Below are 18,701 nucleotides of genomic sequence, written 5' to 3' on the forward strand. Positions count from 1 at the left end.
GAGCTACAGCCGCTGGTCTACACCACAACCACAGCGACTCAGGATCCGAGCCATGTCTGCGACCCACACCACAGCTCGAAGCAACACTGGGTCCTTATCCCACTGAGTGAGGCCGGGAATTGAACCTGTATCCTCATGGATCCTAGTCAGGTTCGTTAACCACTGAGCCACGAAGGGAACTCTTGAGCTCCATCCGTTTAACTTGCAAATGATCATAGTGCTGGAAGGTCATCTGAGACCTCGATTGACCTAGGTCCTATCATCTTATTTTATTTTTGTATTTGCTATTAAAGTATAGTTGGTTTACAGTGTCATGCCAGTTTCTGCTCTATAGCAGGGTTACCCAGTCGTGCATATATACACATTCTTTTTCTCGTATCATCCCCCATCATGTTCTATCCCGAGCAACTGGACACAGTTCCCTGTGCTGCACAGTAGGACCCCATTGCCCCTCCGTTCTAATTGTAGAAGGTTGCATCTACTAACCCCAAGCTTCCATTGTTTTAAAAATGAAGACACCTGAGACCCCACAAGGTTTGTGGCTTGCCCGAGTACGCTCTTGTCGTTTGAGCAGACTGTGGGCTACAAGAAAGGTCTGTCATCTTCCAGGACTGGGCCATATTACCTTCATTTTATTTATTTATTTTTTTAGTAATGATTTTATTTTTTCCATTAGAACTGGTTTACAGTGTTCTGTCAATTTTCTGCTCTACAGCAAGGTGACCCAGTTGCACATACATGTATACATTCCTTTTTCTCATATTATCGTGCTCCATCATAAGTGACTAGATATAGTTCCCAGTGCTTTACAGCAGGATCTCATTGCTTAACCACTCTGAAGGCAATTGTTTTGTTTGTTTGTTTGTTCTGCCTTTTGTCTCTTTAAGGCCGCACCCATGGCATATGGAGGTTCCCAGGCTAGAGGTCTAATCGGAGCTGTTGCCGCTGGCCTACACCAGAACCACAGCAATGCCAGATTCGAGCCACGTCTGTGACCTACACCACAACTCATGGCAACGCCGGATCCTTAACCTGCTGAGCAAGGCCAAGGATCAAACCCACAACCTCATGGTTCCTAGTTGGATTCACTTCTGCTGTGCCACCAAGGACACTCCCATTCTGAAGGCAGTTGTGTGCATCTATTAACCCCAGATTCCCAGTCCATCCCACTCCCTTCCCTCCCCCTTAGCAACCACAAGTTTGTTCTCCAAGTCCATGAGTTTCTTTTCTGTGGAAAGGTTCATTTGTGCCGTATATTAGATTCCAGATATAAGTGATATCATGTGGTGTTTGTCTTTCTCTTTCTGACTTCTCTTAGTATGAGAGTTTCCAGTTCCATCCACGATGCTGCAGATGGCATTATTTTGTTCTTTTTATGGCTGAGTAGTATTCCATTGTGTATACGTACCACATCCTCTTAATCCATTCATCTGCCAGTGGACATTTAGGTTGTTTCCATGTCTCGGCTATTGTGAATAGCGCTGCAGTGAAATACGGGTGCATGTGTCTTTTTCAAGGAAAGTTTTGTCCAGATATATGCCCAAGAGTGGGATCGCTGGGTCATATGGTAGTTCTGTGTATAGTTTTCTAAGGCACCTCCATACTGTTTTCCATAGTGGTTGTACCAAGTTACATCCCCACCGAAAGTGTAGGAGGGTTCCCTTTTCTCCACACCCTCTCCAGCATTTGTTACTTGTGGGCCTTCGTTTTAAAGCATTTAAAATTTTGACTTTCATGTAGAGTCCATGCTCCCCTCCCAAATAATCCCTTTTTCCATTTGGCCCCATTGAGAGGAACCCAGCCTCCATTTAGAGACCTTGGAAGGGAGGGAACACAGATGCCCTTGGCAAGCCCCCCAGGATTTCACAGCCTTTCCTCCTGAGAATTCGTACAAGCGATTTCTTTCCTCCAACCACCCTCCGCAATATGCCACTACCTATTATTTCCTTCGAGCAAATGAGATTTTTTCATCATTCTCTTTTTAACTTGATTTTAATCCTCCAAAGACCTGCCTGCTCCATTTGCCATAGTTAACATGCAGAAACTTCACTTGCGATGAAAATCATACTTCTCTTGGTAGCCTGGCATTTCAGCATTTTAAGAAGCTAAGTAGCTCTATCCTCATTAAATTAGGCGCAAATTGGAGAAGAGAATTACATACTTAAAAACACGGACGCAAAATGATGGATTAATGTTATACCTTAATATAACACGTCGTGACATGCAGAGAGCATTAGACCAATTAGCAAAGGAGTCTTCTGCTCAGGCTCATCTTTTCTGTCGGGTTCGGGGCGAAAGGATGGTGATTTGAAGGATGGCATTTATCAAATGCCCTTGGATAGAAAGTTTGCACTTTAGTGACAGGACCGGCATTCATTTAGCAAAGACAGCCCCTTTGCTTGGTAATACAGCACAGACCCAGGTACCACACCGAAGGTATCGCCTGCAAAGTGGCATGTATGCATCTGACTTTGTTTCTAGAAGTCATTGAAATCTGCTGCAGTTGCGTCTAACCTGGAGTTTTCATACATTCCAAAAATAGATCCTGCTCTTCTCTTGAGAGCTCCCAAGTCAGAAGTGCTACCACTCAGCAAGTTTGTTGGTTTGGGTGCCCCCTCGTCTTTTCTGGGCTTGCTTTTGTATCAGTCTGACTGATAACAGAAAGGAGAGGTAAACGATAAATCTCCCTGCTTCTCCTGGTGTGAATGCCCAAGATACAGTCAGAAGCAAGGTGTATGGGGAGGTGGGGGGACAGGGGCAGATGGATCAGCCACTGGTGATGGTTTTCTGCTGTGGTAAAGCAGAAAAACCCTGTCACCAAGTTTTAAATGAACAGAATCTGCCCAGAGGGGAGCTGTGGTCTTTGTGTGGCTGATTAATGTCAGCCTCTTAAATGCAGGGCTCCCACCTCAGACTAGCCTGCTGAGCGGGAAGCTGGAAAAAAACATGGCATCTCCTTCTTGGGGGGTCTTAGCAGAGCCGAAGGCCACTGAATAGGCTGGGAGAGAAAGCTGTGGCCCTGGAACACAGGTGATATTTTTAATGAGATTTCAGCTATCTGTCCTGGGGAAGGAAACACAGGCAGCCATGAAAATCACCTTCCTTTCAGGTCTTTGTGGCCACAGAGAGCGGCGGTGTGCAAACCCAGCCCCTACCTCTCCTTACTCAGCAGGTTGGAGCACTAGGGCTTTCAGAACAGAGGCAGAAATTGCCTTCTTCCTATGGGATCTTCAGTCCTGAAGAGGAGGCTTATCCAGGAGCAGAGGTCCTGAAAATAGGCCTTTGTCCCTCGTGCTTACCCAGAAATGCTAGTGGCAGGCAAATCTTTGCATCAGTGCAGTGGGTGATGTTGTCAGCAGATGCCCAGCTGAGAGATCCTGGGTGAATTTCCTGCCCGTTGGTGAGCGTGGTGTTCCATATGCTGGGGGGTAGGCGTCAAAGCCCCAGGGAACGTGTGTGATTTGAAAACCCATGTGACATGTCAGTTGCTGATGTGTTTCCATAAATACATGTTTGTGCCCAACACCATCTGATCCGTCACAGCTTCTTCCACCGTCAGCTCTGATACCCGGCAGGGTTATTGTTCTTCAGGTGCAAGCTGATCACCTCTGCCGTCCTCTGTGTATTCACCCCTGAAATTTATGTTGAAAACTTGAATCCACTTCTAAAAATAGCCAGAAAGCATCACTGAAACCTCTGCTTTGGGGCCTTACTTCAAGGGACAGCCAGGAAAGAGGAAAGACTTCTTATTTTTAATCCCAGCACCGGTAAAATCAGAGGTTGATGTTTATATATCACCGGGTGGTTGTTTTGAAAGAGAAATAAAAGTAAATGATGAAACTTTGGAAAAAATGGACTCTCTGGAATGGAACCAAGAACAAGCTCTCACTGTTGACCTTTTGGTTAAAGCCACAGAATGCAATTTATGTCGTTCCCTCCAGATATATGATTTTATTGGTTTGCTGGGAATTTTGGCTTCAGGGAAATTGTACATTGAGGGAGTAAAGTGTTTAACTCTTATGACTGCCAAAGGCCTGTCCCCATGGTGAGGCGTTATAATAGAAAACAGCACGTGCGCAGGGCCTCCCTCTAAGAGCTTGTATTCTCAAGGTCCGTGATTCACAAAAGACATTTTTCGGTAGCTGTCTTAGCTAAAGTTATGACTCATGACGGTTTTCATTAAGAGCATAGGATCAACATCATGCTTTTTCAACCTATGAAGTTATTATATTTTACATCTTCTAAATAGTAACTCCTAGTGGATTTGAGGTCGCTTTTGAAAGTGCTGAGATCCTTGGAAGAAAATAGTTAATTACATCAGTCTTCCAAACAGAAGCCGATCCCATCATTATTCATTAATTTGTTGGTGGTGAATGGATATTTCCTGGTTGATATGTTTTGGCTTGAGTGTATACCTAGGTAAAGGGGCATTTTGATAACCTCGTGAGTTTCTTTCAATCCTAGACCTGGAGATCACCCACTGACTAGATCCTGTCCCTTCTTTGATGGGGTGCCTGAGCTCTCTGGCCATTGGCTTTCTTTTTCCTCTTGCTATCCCCTCTGACCACATCCATTCAGATGGCTCTGCTGCCTCTCTGAATGCTGATGACCCTCAAATGCATACCTCTAGGGTGGACCTCTCCTCTGATCTCCAGCCTCCTGTACGAACGTCCTACTTGAATCTCCAGTTCAGTATAAAGCGCCATCTCACATGTCATCTATCCGGAATGGAACACATGGTGTTCTGTCCCCCCATGGTCCTCTCCATCACAGCTGGTGGTCACTCCCTCTTTTCAGTCTCTCGGGCCAAGACCTAAGAGTCCTTCTGGCATCTTCTCCTTCCTTTACATCGCACATCCTGCCAGCTCCACCATGAGAAAGCCATCTTTTCTCACCAGCTCCACGGTCAGAATACATCCGGGGCCCCTCCACGTCTTCCCTGTGTTCTCAGAGCATGTCTGGAACCTGATCTCATCTCACCCCTTCCAGCACCGCTGTGGAAGCTTCCCTTGTCTCGTGCCTGCACTCCTGCCACAGGCGGCCAGAGGTCTCCGCTTCCTGTCTTGCTGTTCGGTTCGCAACCAGCAGCCTGAGCCTGAGCGATTGTGTCATTAGCTAAGTCACAGCACGTGACTCTGCTCTTCAGAGCCCTCCAGCGCCGCCCACTTCATCACCACCCCAGACGATCTGCTCCCTGACCCGCGACCACCCTGGTCTCCTCTTTCTTCTTCGTTCTGACCACACTGGTCGTCTCCCCCGAGCTCCTCGAATAACGCCAGCTCGGCTCCAGCCCAGGACCTCTGTCCTTCTCCAGAGACCTGCCCTGCTCACTCCCTCCCTGCTTTCTGGTCTTCATTCAAACACCAAACTTCCGACAAACAGTAGTAAAATGACCACCCCTCCCTCTAGCTCCCAAAGCCCCCCTCCCCCCAGCACCCCCAATCCCCCTCTTTGGCTTCATTTTTCTCCCGTTTTACTCCCTAACCTATCATTTATTTGACTGATTCTTTGTTCTTGTTCATCTCTTATTTACTCTCACCAGAATGTAAAAGTGTTCCTAGGAAATCTTCGACTCTTTACCATTATGAGACTCTGTAGCACCCAGAATAGTGCCTGATAGATTCCGGGTAAACATTTGTGGAAGTAATCCATTAATTCATTTGTTTTTCTCTTTCTGGGGCATGTCTTGACCCATATATCTATTGGCATAGAGTTATTCTTAAAGATGCATGAGGTTCTCGGAGTTCCCATTGTGGCTCAGCTGGTTAAGAACCTGACCAGTATCCATGAGGATGTGGGTTCGATCCCTGTCCTCACTCAGTGGGTTAAGGATCGGAGGTACCTCAAGCTGTGGCGTATGTTGCAGATGCAGCTCAGATCCTGAGTTGCTATGGCTGTGGTGTAGGCCGGCAGCTGCAGCTCCAATTTGACCTCTAGCCTGGGAACTTACCCCCCTGCCCCCCAAAAACAATGCAGGAGGTTCTTTAATATATTAAAAAGATCCAACTTATTCCTGAGATCTGTTGGCAGTGTTTTCCACTTCTTTACCATTTGGTTCAGTTGTATATTTTTTACAAACTGAAGTTGTCGTGGGAGCAAAGCTGTCAGTTTCTGGAATTACTGTGTTTCTCCATGTTGCCCTCAGACAGTCAACGAAGCCGTAATATTCTCGGGCGGAGGGCGTCTGGCTGCATCCTTCTTGGCTCACGTTCTGGCGTCTCCCGCAGGCATCAACAGGAAGGTCGTGTACTCCCTGGCCGACTCGGCCAACGGCTTCTTCTCCATCGACGGCTCGTCTGGCATCGTCATCCTGGAGCAGCCGCTGGACCGGGAGCAGCAGTCCGCCTACAACATCAGCGTGCGGGCCACGGACCAGAGCCCTGGCCAGGCCCTGTCCTCTCTGGCCACCGTCACCATCACCGTGCTGGACATTAATGACAACCCGCCCGTGTTCGAGAGGCGGGACTACCTGGTGACGGTGCCTGAGGACACCTCCCCTGGCACCCAAGTCCTGGCAGTGTTTGCCACCAGCAAAGATATAGGCACAAATGCTGAGATTACGTATCTCATCCGGTCTGGGAATGAACAAGGGAAATTTAGGATCCACCCAAAGACAGGTGGGTAAACCGCAACCTCGCTAGAACCCAAGGCTTCGCTCTGCCCTGCCTCTCCTCCTAATCCTTTAATCAACCAGCCTTCCTGGCGGGAAGCCCTCTTCTCATAGCGGGGCCTGCCTGCGTGCAGACCGCAGACTGCCCTCTGGCATTCTGTTCCAAGGATGCCCTCTGCTATGTGTCAGCTCCTTGCTGTGGGCTCATCGGGCAAACCTTGACCCCTAGGTTGGTTCCTAGGAAACCTTGGGAATGGCACTGTGGCTCAGGATGAGGAGAGGAGGTGACACGTGCGTATCGAGCTTAAGGGTTTGTTTGTTTCCTCTCTTTTCTGTTTGTTTTTAACTTGGTGTGTTTATGAGTTTGGAAATACTCCTGGAGATTAGCCTCCACTTACCACTGTTCACGCTCAGGCTGCCCCTCTCAGGTCACCTGCTGGGGCAGATGTTAATTAGCACTTTGCACAGTGACCCTCAGGCCTTCTGAACCGACCGGAGCTGGCACTGTCTTTTATTCCTATTCGCTGCTCCTGGTCAGAACTTTGCCATCTCTCACCACGCCCTTTTCAAACTCGGGGGGAAGATGTGGCATCACCTGGGGAAAGATACTGAGAAAGAAACCAAGATAAGAAAACAAAAAGAGAACCCCAGGCCTTTGTCTTTATCAGGAGGTTAATAACTATTAGGGAGATTTTGGGTGAATAAAGGCGGTAATTCAGAAAAAAGTTTGGCTCTTCTTTGAAAAGTCAGCATACTCCCCCATGTATTTTCCTAGAGTGTATTAATATTTTCAAAGGTCTTTCATGGATGTTCTCATTTGTTTACCTATTCCCCTAGGAATAGGCAAGGCAGTCCATTTTTCCAGGTAGGAAATCTGAGTCTCTGGCCATTGGACATAATTCCTTCATCGCTCAAAGAATATGCACTTGTTGAGCCAGAGGGCCAAGGAGGTCCGTTCTCTGTTGGATAATCCAGTAAATATGAATAGGAAATTGGCATAACTATCAATGTTCATTTAACTCAGCAAATATGCCTGAGTCCTATTAAACCATTAATTATTTCTCCCATTTTCTCTATGAGAAAAATAGCTTCAGAGAGGTTAAATAATGTCCCCCAGTTTAAGTGAGGACGGATCCAGGATTTGAACTCAGATCTCCCTGACTCTGGAACACATGCTCTCACCTCTATATGCCACTGTTATGCTTGGGGTTGAAAAATTGAAGCTCTTAGTATAAGAAGGGGGAAATATTAATGGAGGGATCGCAGTAGCAGCTTGTCCCAGCAGTAGCTCTGTTTATTAAGGTCATTACTTCACATTAAAATGTAGGGGATTTTCCTCATTTAAATATGTGTCCGCCTTAGCCTGTCTAGTTATGGCCATTTAATATGAACACCGTAGGGAAATGGTTAAGTACTGTTTAAATTTGGCAAAAGATAACGAGACTGGGATGCAAAATAAAGCACTCAGGGTGGTAATTGCTAAGAAAACTTCATTATGGAGAGAAAGAGGCTCTTGGTAGAAGTATGACTTCTGTTTCTCACCTTGAGTAGAAGGGCAGCCTTAGCTCCAAGAGAAGTTGCCTGTCTGGAAAAAGAATGGAAGAGGTACTCGCTTTGGCCCTAGTGACTGTTTTCCAGGTGGGAGAGAAGTAAATGCCCTTGAGAACCGCTCTGCAGATGCTGCAGTGACCAACTATCAGTTGCACAACACAGGGAGATTTTGGGTGAATAAAGGCGGTAATTCAGAAAAAAGTTTGGCTCTTCTTTGAAAAGTCGAGCACCAGAAAGGGCTAGGATGGAAGGGAATGAGCACTCATAGAGCCCCTGGCGGCAGTGCCACCCGGCTAGCTGCTTTCACTTGATCTACTTGCTTGATTTATTTTTTAATCTTTTTGGTGAAATAATCAGTTTACAATGTTGTGTTAGTTTCAATTGTACAGCAAAGTGATTAAGTTATATAAATAGAAATGTATGCATATTTACACATTATATATGTGTGTATGTCTTCCCTCTTAGATTCCTTTCCATTATAGGTTATTACAAGGTATTGACTCTAGTTCCCTATGTATAGACCTGCTATATAGCAGGTCTTTGTTGGTTATCTATTTTCTAGGTAGTAGTGTATATATTTTAATCCCAAACTCTTAATTTATCCTTCCTCTCGTCCCTTTTGGTAACCATATGTTTGTTTTCTGTCTGTGAATCTTTCTCTGTTTTTTAAATAAGTTCATTTCAGAGTTCCTGTCATGGCTCAGCAGAAACGAATCCGACTAGGAACCATGAGGTTTGCGGGTTTGATCCCTGGCCTCGCTCAGTGGGCTAAGGATCCAGCATTGCGATGAGCTGTGGTGTAGGTCACAGACACGGCTCGGATCTGGCATTGCTGCGGCTGTGGTGTAGGCTGGCAGCTATAGCTCTGATTGGGCCCCTAGCCTGGGAACCTCCATATGCCATGGGCGCGGCCCTGAAAAAAAAGGACAAATAAATAAATAAAAGTTCATTTCTATCATATTTTAGATTCCATGTACAAGTGACCTCATATGGTATTTGTCATTCTCTGACTTAGTTAGTATGATAATCTCTAGGTCCATCCATGTTGCTGCAAATGGCATTATTTCAGTCACCGTCATGGCTGAGTAACATTCCATTGTGTATATGTACCACATCTTCTTTGTCCATTCCTCTACTTGCTTAATTTAAAAAAACTCTGTGACATGGGATTAGTTCTGCTCTGTAGTTACAGATACTAACCTCATACACTTACTATTTGGCAACCAATTCAGGTGTTCCATTGTCCATTATGTCACTATACCTTGACATACCTTGAGGTCTTTTTCCTCTTTGTACTGTGAAATTTTAATTAATTAATTTATTTATTTTTGCTTTTTAGGGCCACACCCGCAGCTTATGGAGGTTCCCAAGCTAGGGGTCAAATTGGAGCTATAGCTCCCAGCCTATGCCACAGTCACAGCAACACCAGATCCAAGCCACATCTGTGACCTACACCACAGCTCACAGCAATGCCGGATCCTTAATCCACTGAGCGAGGCCAGGGATCGAACCTGCAACCTCATGGTTACTAGTCGGATTGTTTCCACTGTGCCATGACTGGAACTCCTGCACCATGGGAGTTTTAGATGAGCACATTATAAGTGACCTTAGTGGTTAATTCAGTTCAGTGAAGTCTGCAGGTACCTACTTACGGAGGAGGGGCGGGTCACCTAATCAAATCCACACGTCTTGGCTCACTCTCCGGCTCTGGTTCCACTTAAGGAATCATGGGGAGGCCCTTGTTCCCATTTCTCCTCCCAGATTTCATGAGAGTGAATAATGCCACAGATTTTCAGGCTGCTGGAGGTAAGTTCAGAGACTACTGCAGAAACACACAAAGGCTTAATTTCTTCAGTGTTGTGTCTGATGGATAGCTAGGTTTTAACTGACAGCATTAATCAGACTCTGGGGTGCTTTCAGCAGGGCATTAAGTAAACAAATTCCTGAATATCTCACATTCTTGCTAGAGATGATGTTACAAATATTCCCATGATCGGGGCGCTGCTGACCAGTGTTTTTTTTTATCTAATCCAGTCTAAAGCTCCCCATTTTTCTTCAAAGGGGGCATTTCTGTGTCCGAGATCCTGGACTATGAATTGTGCAAGAAGTTTTACCTGGTGGTGGAAGCGAAAGACGGGGGCACCCCTGCCCTCAGTGCGGTGGCTACTGTCAGCATCAACCTCACGGATGTGAACGACAACCCTCCCAGGTTCAGCCAAGACGTCTATAGCGCTGTCATAAGTGAAGATGCCCTGGTTGGGGACTCTGTCATTTTGGTAGGTGCCATTGGGAGGTCCAGATATCCAGGCCTAATAATCCTCGAGGGAGTGAAGAAGTGAGCACAGTCTATCTTGAATTCTTTGTAGAGGTTCTCCTTTCAGGGTCCTTGGGTCCCCAGGATCAATCAGACCCCAGTCTTTGGACTGCTCCCTCTCCACTCTGTCTGTTAGAAAGGGTCAGGTACATTCTTTTATATCAAGGATGTAAAAGGATTGCTAATCACTTTCCTCCCGGGAGTGTATATTTTTCAAGGAAAACAAAACAGACCATGGAATGAATTTCTAATGACAGCTCCTAGTGGTTTGTGACCTTGGATGACAAGTTAGCAAGTGGCTAAAGACAGGATAAAAAATTTTTACCACCCTCCTTACACACACACACACACACACACACACACACATAAAGTACAGGCAACTACAAATGAGATTATGCTTAAGATGGATTGGTTACTCTTAGAAGAGCTCTACTTTCTGGAAGGAATGTTTTTCTAAAACCCATATGAACCAGCCATGTGTGAGGAGAACACAGGTTCTCTTAGACTTACAAATTATGTTTGGGAAACTGAGTCCCATCTTCAAAATTCTTTTTTTTTTAATTAAGAAAAAATGTATTGGCATGTAGTTGGCTTACAATGCTGTGTTCGTTTCAGGTGCACAGCAAAGTGAATCAGTTATACATGTATATCCGTCCTTCTTGAGATTCTTTTCCCATGTAGGTTATTGCAGAATATCGAGTAGATTTCCCTGTGCTATATAGGAGGTCCATGTTACTGATCTACCATATATACAGCACTGTGTGTATATTAATCCCAACCTTCTAATTTATTCCTTCCCCCACCTTTCCCCTTTGGTAACCATTAGTTTCCCCAGGTTCCATCTTCCCCTTCCATCCATCTCCATCTCTGGCTTCTGCAACACCAGAAAGTGTTCATTCTTTACACGTCTTGTCCAAGGTAGACTTCCCAGACCCTTGCTTCTGGGGCCTGGGACTATTATGAGACTATTTCCATGCATATAAATCCAAACATCACCCATGTGGAGCATCAGACAGTGGGGCTGTGTGTTTGCCATGTGGGAAAGGGAATTCCCGTGGGCTTCTTTCATATGGAAATGTGTAGGTTTAGACAATGCCTGACTCAGTGGCAGAGACCATTGTTTTGCAGACTTTCTCTGCAACGTCTGTTTTGCGGATGTTTTGCAGATATTTTGCAGAGAAAGCATCACCAAAGTATCCCAAATCAGTTCATGTTGAGTCTGCCCTTCGTGGCTCAAGGCCTGCAGAAAATCAGACTTAACAAGCACCAGGCCGTAGGCGTATAAAAATGAACAGAAATAAAGTGGCAGCTCCAGGAATAGTGCTTTTCTCCTCCAGCCAACCCTGCCAACCCAAAACCTCTCCCCCTGGGGCACCATGACTGGCATTGGTGCGTAGGGCACGTAAGCCAACTCTCAGAGCTGTGCCTATTTGTACTGACCTGGAACCCTAAGAATAAACCTTTTCTCTGCCTCTTGTACCATGTCTTTGCCTTGTTTTGCTTGTGTCTCATGAAGCTAATAGCGGAAGATGCAGACAGCCAGCCCAACGGACAGATTCGTTTTTCCATTGTGAATGGAGATCGGGACAGTGAATTTGCTGTGGATCCTGTCTTGGGACTTCTGAAGGTTAAGAAGAAATTGGACCGGGAGCGGGTAAGCTAGTTTAGGCCAGCTCCCTCCCCATCCACCCTCACACCTTCGTGGAAATCAGGCACAGACTCCATGAAAATAAGCAGCAGGGTTCTCCATTCTAAATAACGGGAGTAAATAGGGATGAGCTAAGATGCAGCAGGAAGTATTTGCGTTGGACCTTTGACAAAGTTTGCTGCCGATAGATGCCGGTAGTTTCTTACATATGGAGGCTCTAAAAAAAAAACAAAAACATATCTTTCAGGATGGTTTGAAGTTCGGTCCTTCCAAATCGAGAAGGCATGAAAGTACACTCAGTATAGGGATCTTGTGGTCCTGGTTTCACGAGCAGCATTGGCGCTAAGTGTGCAGATAGAAAATGATCACCTGAAGGCATCTAGGTCAGAAAGAATGATCCAGAACATTCCTCTGTCTGAGGCTAAAGTAAGCTTCTAAACATTGTCATTTTCTTGGCTGTGCTTGCAGCTTTCAGAAGTTCCCTGACTAAGGACTGAACCCAGGGCCACAGCAGTGAAACTATCAGGCCACCAGGGAACTCCTAGACATTGTCTTTTTGACCAAAAATATCTCTTTAAAGTGAAATGAAATATGGAAAAAGATGCTGTAGACATATGCTTAAAAGTAGAAAGATGTCACCAGCTGATGGAGCCCCCTAAGATACTCCCAAAATATCAAAAACTGATACATAAGACAAATCAGTGGTGACAACTCTTGTAGTTTGAACAAAGACCAAGAGCTGTGGTTCTATCCAGGATCAATTTTAACCCCAGGGGTTATCTGGCAATATCTGGAGACATTTTTGGTTGTGACAAGTTGGCAGAGGCAATATTGACTCCAGCGAGGAGAGTAGACGCCAGATTTTGCAAAGTACAGGCCAGTCCCTGACAACCCAAAATTATCTGGCTCCAAACATCAGTTGGTACCGAGGCTGAGAAACCCTGGTCTAAAGACTCAAAGTGAAGATGGCTGATCTTCAGCAAAGCACAGCGAGCCTGCAGCAGCTCTGAGTGGGTGCAGAAGGAAGCTAATGCTGCTGTGATTCTTTTTTTTTTTTTTTTTTTTTTGTCTTTTTAGGACAGCACCCAGGGCATATGGAAATTCTCAGACTAGGGCTTAAATCGGAGCTGCAACTGCCAGCCTCAGCCACAGCAACGCCAGATCTGAGCTGTGCCTGAGACCCACACCACAGCTCATGGCAACACCAGATCCCCAACCCCCTGAGCGAGGCCAGGGATTGAACACGCATCCTCATGGATACTAGGTGGGTTCGTTGCTGCTGAGCCAAGATGGAAACTCCAATGCTGTGATTTGTTATTGTTGGCCCTTTGTGCCTTGGCAGGTGTCTGGATACTCCCTGCTCGTTCAGGCGGTGGACAGTGGCATTCCTGCGATGTCATCAACTGCTACTGTCAACATCGATATTTCCGATGTGAACGACAACAGCCCAGTCTTTACACCTGCTAACTATACCGCTGTGATTCAGGTGAGCAAATCTTGCCTGCAAGGCACTTGTTCTTAAGCATCGAGCCTCCTTTCTCTGCTGTGGTTTACTCGCCATGGTTTATTATCGTTTTTACCTAATATCAGCTCCTCCTGTCATGGGGCTGGTATGAAAAGAGCCTGATTCTTCTACTGCACCTGATTAATAAATGTTGATGGCGCGACCGCCAGTGGGGTTCTTTCAAGTGTCAGGTGCTTTCCAGACACCGTCTGTCTGTCCCTGTCACAGCTCAGCCCCCGCTTTATAGTGAAGGAGGTCAGGATCTGAAAGGTTAAGTCGCTCATCCAAGATCGTGCAGCTGCTAAGCAGCAGCATCAGCATTTGCACTCAAGTCTATCTTCTAAAAAGACTGTTCTCGGGAGTTCCCGTCGTGGCGCAGTGGTTAACGAATCCAACTAGGAACCATGAGGTTGTGGGTTCGATCCCTGCCCTTGCTCAGTGGGTTAACGATCCGGCGTTGCCGTGAGCTGTGGTGTAGGTCGCAGACGCGGCTCGGATCCCGCGTTGCTGTGGCTCTGGCGTAGGCTGGCAGCTACAGTTCCGATTCGACCCCTAGCCTGGGAACCTCCATATGCCGTGGGAGCGGCCCAAAGAAATAGCAAAAAGACAAAAAAATAAAATAAAAAGACTGTTCTCGGAGTTCCCGTCGTGGCTCAGTGGTTAATGAATCCAACCAGGAACCATGGGGGTTGCAGGTTTGATCCCTGGCCTTGCTCAGTGGGGTAAGGGTCCGGCATGGCCGTGGGCTGTGGTGTAGGTCACAGGTGTGGCTCGGATCCCGCCTTGCTGTGGCTGTGGCGTAGGCCGGCGACTACAGCTCCGATGGGACCCCTGGCCTGGGAACCTCCATATGCTGCGGGAACGGCCCTAGAAAAGGCAGAAAGACAAAAAAATTAAATAAAAAATAAAAAGACTGTTGTCTTTCCACAATGACAAGCTGCCTTTAAGCCACGTTGTATTATCCTGACGGGGAGGGAGATTGATCTCGTTTGTCAGAGGGAGAATGGGCATCGGGCTAAAGCTCCTCTCATTAAAACCAGTTTTCCATAAGCAATTTGTTTAGCACTTTAAATCCACCTGCTGTCTAAAATTAGCCTGCAAAATAGAGTGACTTACTGTTCTGCTATCAGAGAATGACGCTTCTTCATGGCTATTTTTTTATTATTCAAAAGATATTTCACGAGCACAGTTCTAAGCACTGAGCCACCTCCACTTCCCAGTAAAGCTGGAAACCTGAATTCAGGAGGATCAGGAAATGCAGTCCAGGAATACTGTCTGCATGGAGGACTTAAAGGAGACAGGGACGAATATATGCCTTGGGGGGAGAGGGGGCAGAGATGCTCTAGGAAATCCATTTTTGCCTGATCCAGTTTGGCCTCAGAACTTTGCCGCACGTGTTCCCAGGCTTTGCGGGTAAGAGGTAAGATGAGCGTGAACTAGGTCTTGAGGGGCCCCTTTGGAATACCATTCGAGTCCCGCTGTCCACTGTCCGTAGCTGCCCCAGCCCCCTACCCCCTGCAGGCCACTGAGCCCCACTGATCAGGCCAAGCTCTCTGCTCCCTTCCCACCCCTTTGTCAGTGAAACCAGATTCCCTCCCCAGTGGTATTTGAGTTTTCCTCTCCTCTCTGCTGCTTTTTCCAGCAGCTGTGCGTTCCTACCCCTCCCTGGCTTCCACTGAGCCTCCCCCAGGTTCTGCCCCTTCCCCCCATCTGCTCCCGACCTGTCCCCAGGATGCTGCTCTCTGCCTCCCCTCCCCCGCCCCTACCTCTGCGCGTGCGCCCAACGCAAAATGGGCTCTGCCTACTCAACATTCAGTTTTATGACACCCATCGATCAGCTTGACAGACTGTTCTCACATGCACTCCAGGAAGTCAGCAGGGAAAGAACAGAGACTCTGAGCCCGTGCGCGGCGACCATGGCTCCTGTCTGCAGCTCCGGAGCCTGTCTGTGTTATATTTTACCCTATTTTTTCAGATGCAACCCCTCTGGCATGCATTTTGTCTCTCTCCCTCTCCCTCTCCCTCTCTCTCCGGTGCCGGAAAGGGCCTTTACAGAGAGAGCAAACAAATCAATAAATCTTGTCTTTTGTGTGGTGCTGAGTATGCTGTCAGTGGGGACCGGTAAATCTTTGCTGGGCTGAGTCGGTCCCACGACGGATCCCAGAGGGAGACGGTGTCTAGTTCCTGATGACCAACAGGCCACTGGAGAGGAGAAGCAAAATGAGAGGTCTCTGAGGCGCTTCGCTCGTCTCCTCCCGCTGTTCACCCCAGGATCATGTCTTTATACCCACACCCGGCTCTTAAAAGACCAATCGGCACATAACACATGAGTGCACCTGCCCTGGGCTCCGGCAGGGTGTCGTCTTCTCCATCTGTGACCCAAACTGGGTTAATCTGAAGTCGCTGTCATCAGAAAGGCCTGAACGAATGAGGCTGACCTCCAGGCTGAGCCATGGTGATGCTGAAGTCTAAACAGAGGGGCCAAGAACACCAGTGCCTGAGCCCCTGAGAAGTTTAATTTGGTGTGTTCAAAGTAACGACAGCCTCTGACCCAGGGAGGACTGACAGGCGCCTGTGGGTTTCCACGTGGAGAGAAGGCAGAGATTCTACAAAATAATGCAGGGGGCAACCCCTCCAGACTTCCAGAACTTCTGACGAAGCTGTGGATTTTTTTTCTCATCATTCTCAGGTTGAGGCATGATTCCATCCCCTTTCCCTTCCCGCAAGAAACAGCAAGGAGTCCCCGCTGTGGCTCAGTGGGTTATGAACCCGAATAGGATCTGTGAGGAGGCGGGTTCGATCCCTGGCCTTGCTCAGCAGGTTAAGGATCTGGTGTCGCCGTGAGCTGTGGTGTAGGTCACAGATGCAGCTTGGATCCCATGTTGCTGTGGCTGTGGCAAAGGCCCTCAGCTGTAGCTCCTATTCGACCCCTAGCCTGGGCACCTCCATATGCCATGAGTGCAGCCATAAAAGCCAAAAAAAAAAAAAAAAAAAGAAGGAAGAAACTGTGTTGTGGGGAGTAAAGCCCTATTTCCGTATTTTCCACCTGGCATGGGCCTCTGTATTTTTCCTGGGAAGTTTCTAGGAAGCCCCTCGCCCCCAAAATCCTGGTATCGTGACACTGTGTCACCATGTTGGGCCTCAGCTTAACCGTGTTGTGACAGGTGGGAGGAAGCAACTTCCCATCCAGAAAGGCCAATATGTCCCGGGCCCGAGAGGGTTTCCGAGGTGGTCAGCAGAGCTGGAGAGCCCTGTGTGTTACCAGAGCCATTTGGGTGAATTCAGGGCAATTCCAACTCTCAAGGACAAGGTGTGGCCGGCAGCATCCTTGGAACCTCCAAACCCATTCAAGGCCAAGTCCTTGGGTTCTCCCCTGCAGCTCATTGTCTCACGGGGCCTCGTGGGGAGGCAGCCAAGGAGGCGACGCGTGATGCTTACGGACGCCGGCCTGTTTTCAGAAGACAAGATAATATCACAGAGAAACCCTTCTGCTAAAAGCCCTGTGTTCTAGCGCAGCCCTCTCAGCCCGTAATGATGGGGTTTTTTTAAAATGTGGAGAGAGGTGTAATTTTATCTTCTTCTTTTTTTAATATACTCTCTTATGCAGGAAAATAAGCCAGTAGGCACCAGCATTTTGCAGCTCATGGTGACAGACAGAGACTCCTTTCATAATGGGCCTCCCTTCTCCTTCTCTATTTTGTCGGGCAACGAAGAAGAGGCGTTTGTGCTGGATTCACACGGGATCCTGCGGTCGGCCGTGGTCTTCCGGCACACGGAGTCTCTGGAGTACGTGCTGTGTGTCCAGGTACGGCCTGGAGCGCTGCCCACAGCAGGCCAGCTTCCTCTCTCCTGCTGGTGGCTAGGCCCATTGGTTGGGCTTTTCACAGTGGAGCAAGTCGCATAATTCATTGCCGGGCAGGAATGGTCCCCTTTTAATCTCAAATTCAATTTCACACCCATAAAAGAGGCCTCTGTGTGTGAAATTGAACAGGGAGGAGGGGAAGCATCACTGTTCAAGAGGGGCGTTCCTGTGAGGTGTCCCGGGCTGATGGTCACTGGGCTTAAATCTGCATCTTAAAAATTCCCAGGGTTCTGATTGATTCCCAAAGACACTTCATTGATCAAGCTGGCTGCTTGGAGCCCAGTGTTTCCTACATCGCCCCAGTTGGGGGAGCTACCAATCCTTGTCCTGCAGTGATTGAGCCCTTTCATGGCTTCTGCTTTTGAAGAGACCTCTGCTGCTAAATTTCCCCAGGGAGGAGGGAAGGGACCAAAGACTCAGAGGGCAGTGGCTTCTCATTGTGTCAAATGCCAGGAGACAAAGAGGCAAAAGTGGCAGTTGTGGAAAGAGAGTAGGAAATGAGAGAACACCAAAACCTTCCTGGACGCAGATTTGGGGACTAAGATTTGGGTCCCATCAGGGAAATTGAGTGACTTTTTTCAAAAACGCACAATTGGCACACAGAGGGCAACCTGAACTTCTCAATGGCAGCAATAATAATAGTCATTCTTTCTGTAGCATTTAATGGTGTACATTATTTCTTTGGATAAATTATGGCTGACTCTACTCCATGAGACCTTCCAAATTAATGACTTTGGCTCTGAGCACCTCAGTGAACCCTTCAGATGCCACCCACAATATTATGTGAACAATTTTATATCACAGTATAGGTCCCCGAGGCCAAGGGGAGATTCTGGGTGCCCGCTCAGAGAAGCCAGTACAGTCTTTGGCCTTCCTTCTCTGGTTGCTAGAGGACAGATCTCACATCTCAGACTTTGCAAACACCATAAAGAGCTGTCTCTTCCTCGTCCTTTATATTAAACTACCACCAAGTCCTGTGTTTCTGCCCTCATAAGGTTCCCAAGACACATCAAGTATATTCCCTTTGCCATCACCCCAATTTATTCTGTGTCACCCTATATACTCATACTATTTCAGAAGCTTTCCAGGTGTTCCTCCAGCATCAACCTCATTCTTTTCTGATACATCCCCACATCCCAGGTTCATCATTCCACTTTGTTTAAGTCATTCCGCCAAACCAGGGGTCAGTAGATCACAGGCTCTGAACCACAT

At 47.3% G+C, this 18,701-nt stretch overlaps 1 protein-coding gene across 7 annotated transcripts in view; it reads left to right on the forward strand.

Annotated features, from left to right (window-relative positions):
* The window catches only part of FAT3 (FAT atypical cadherin 3), a 706,846-nt gene that overhangs the window by 632,394 nt on the left and 55,751 nt on the right, over nucleotides 1-18,701 (forward strand). For all 7 annotated transcript variants that reach the window (XM_084975652.1, XM_084975655.1, XM_084975649.1 and 4 more), the window contains 5 exons: nucleotides 6,228-6,617; nucleotides 10,223-10,437; nucleotides 11,992-12,129; nucleotides 13,466-13,609; nucleotides 17,235-17,432. In XM_084975652.1, the coding sequence (XP_084831778.1) occupies nucleotides 6,228-6,617; nucleotides 10,223-10,437; nucleotides 11,992-12,129; nucleotides 13,466-13,609; nucleotides 17,235-17,432 (1,085 nt within the window). The remainder of the gene's footprint in view (nucleotides 1-6,227; nucleotides 6,618-10,222; nucleotides 10,438-11,991; nucleotides 12,130-13,465; nucleotides 13,610-17,234; nucleotides 17,433-18,701) is intronic.

The sequence above is a fragment of the Sus scrofa genome, chromosome 9, assembly GCF_054392235.1.
Source record: "Sus scrofa isolate SSC_HxYL_T2T_F1_AM1 chromosome 9, Sscrofa_HxYL_maternal_Yorkshire_Landrace_v2.0, whole genome shotgun sequence".
Taxonomy (NCBI): domain Eukaryota; kingdom Metazoa; phylum Chordata; class Mammalia; order Artiodactyla; family Suidae; genus Sus; species Sus scrofa.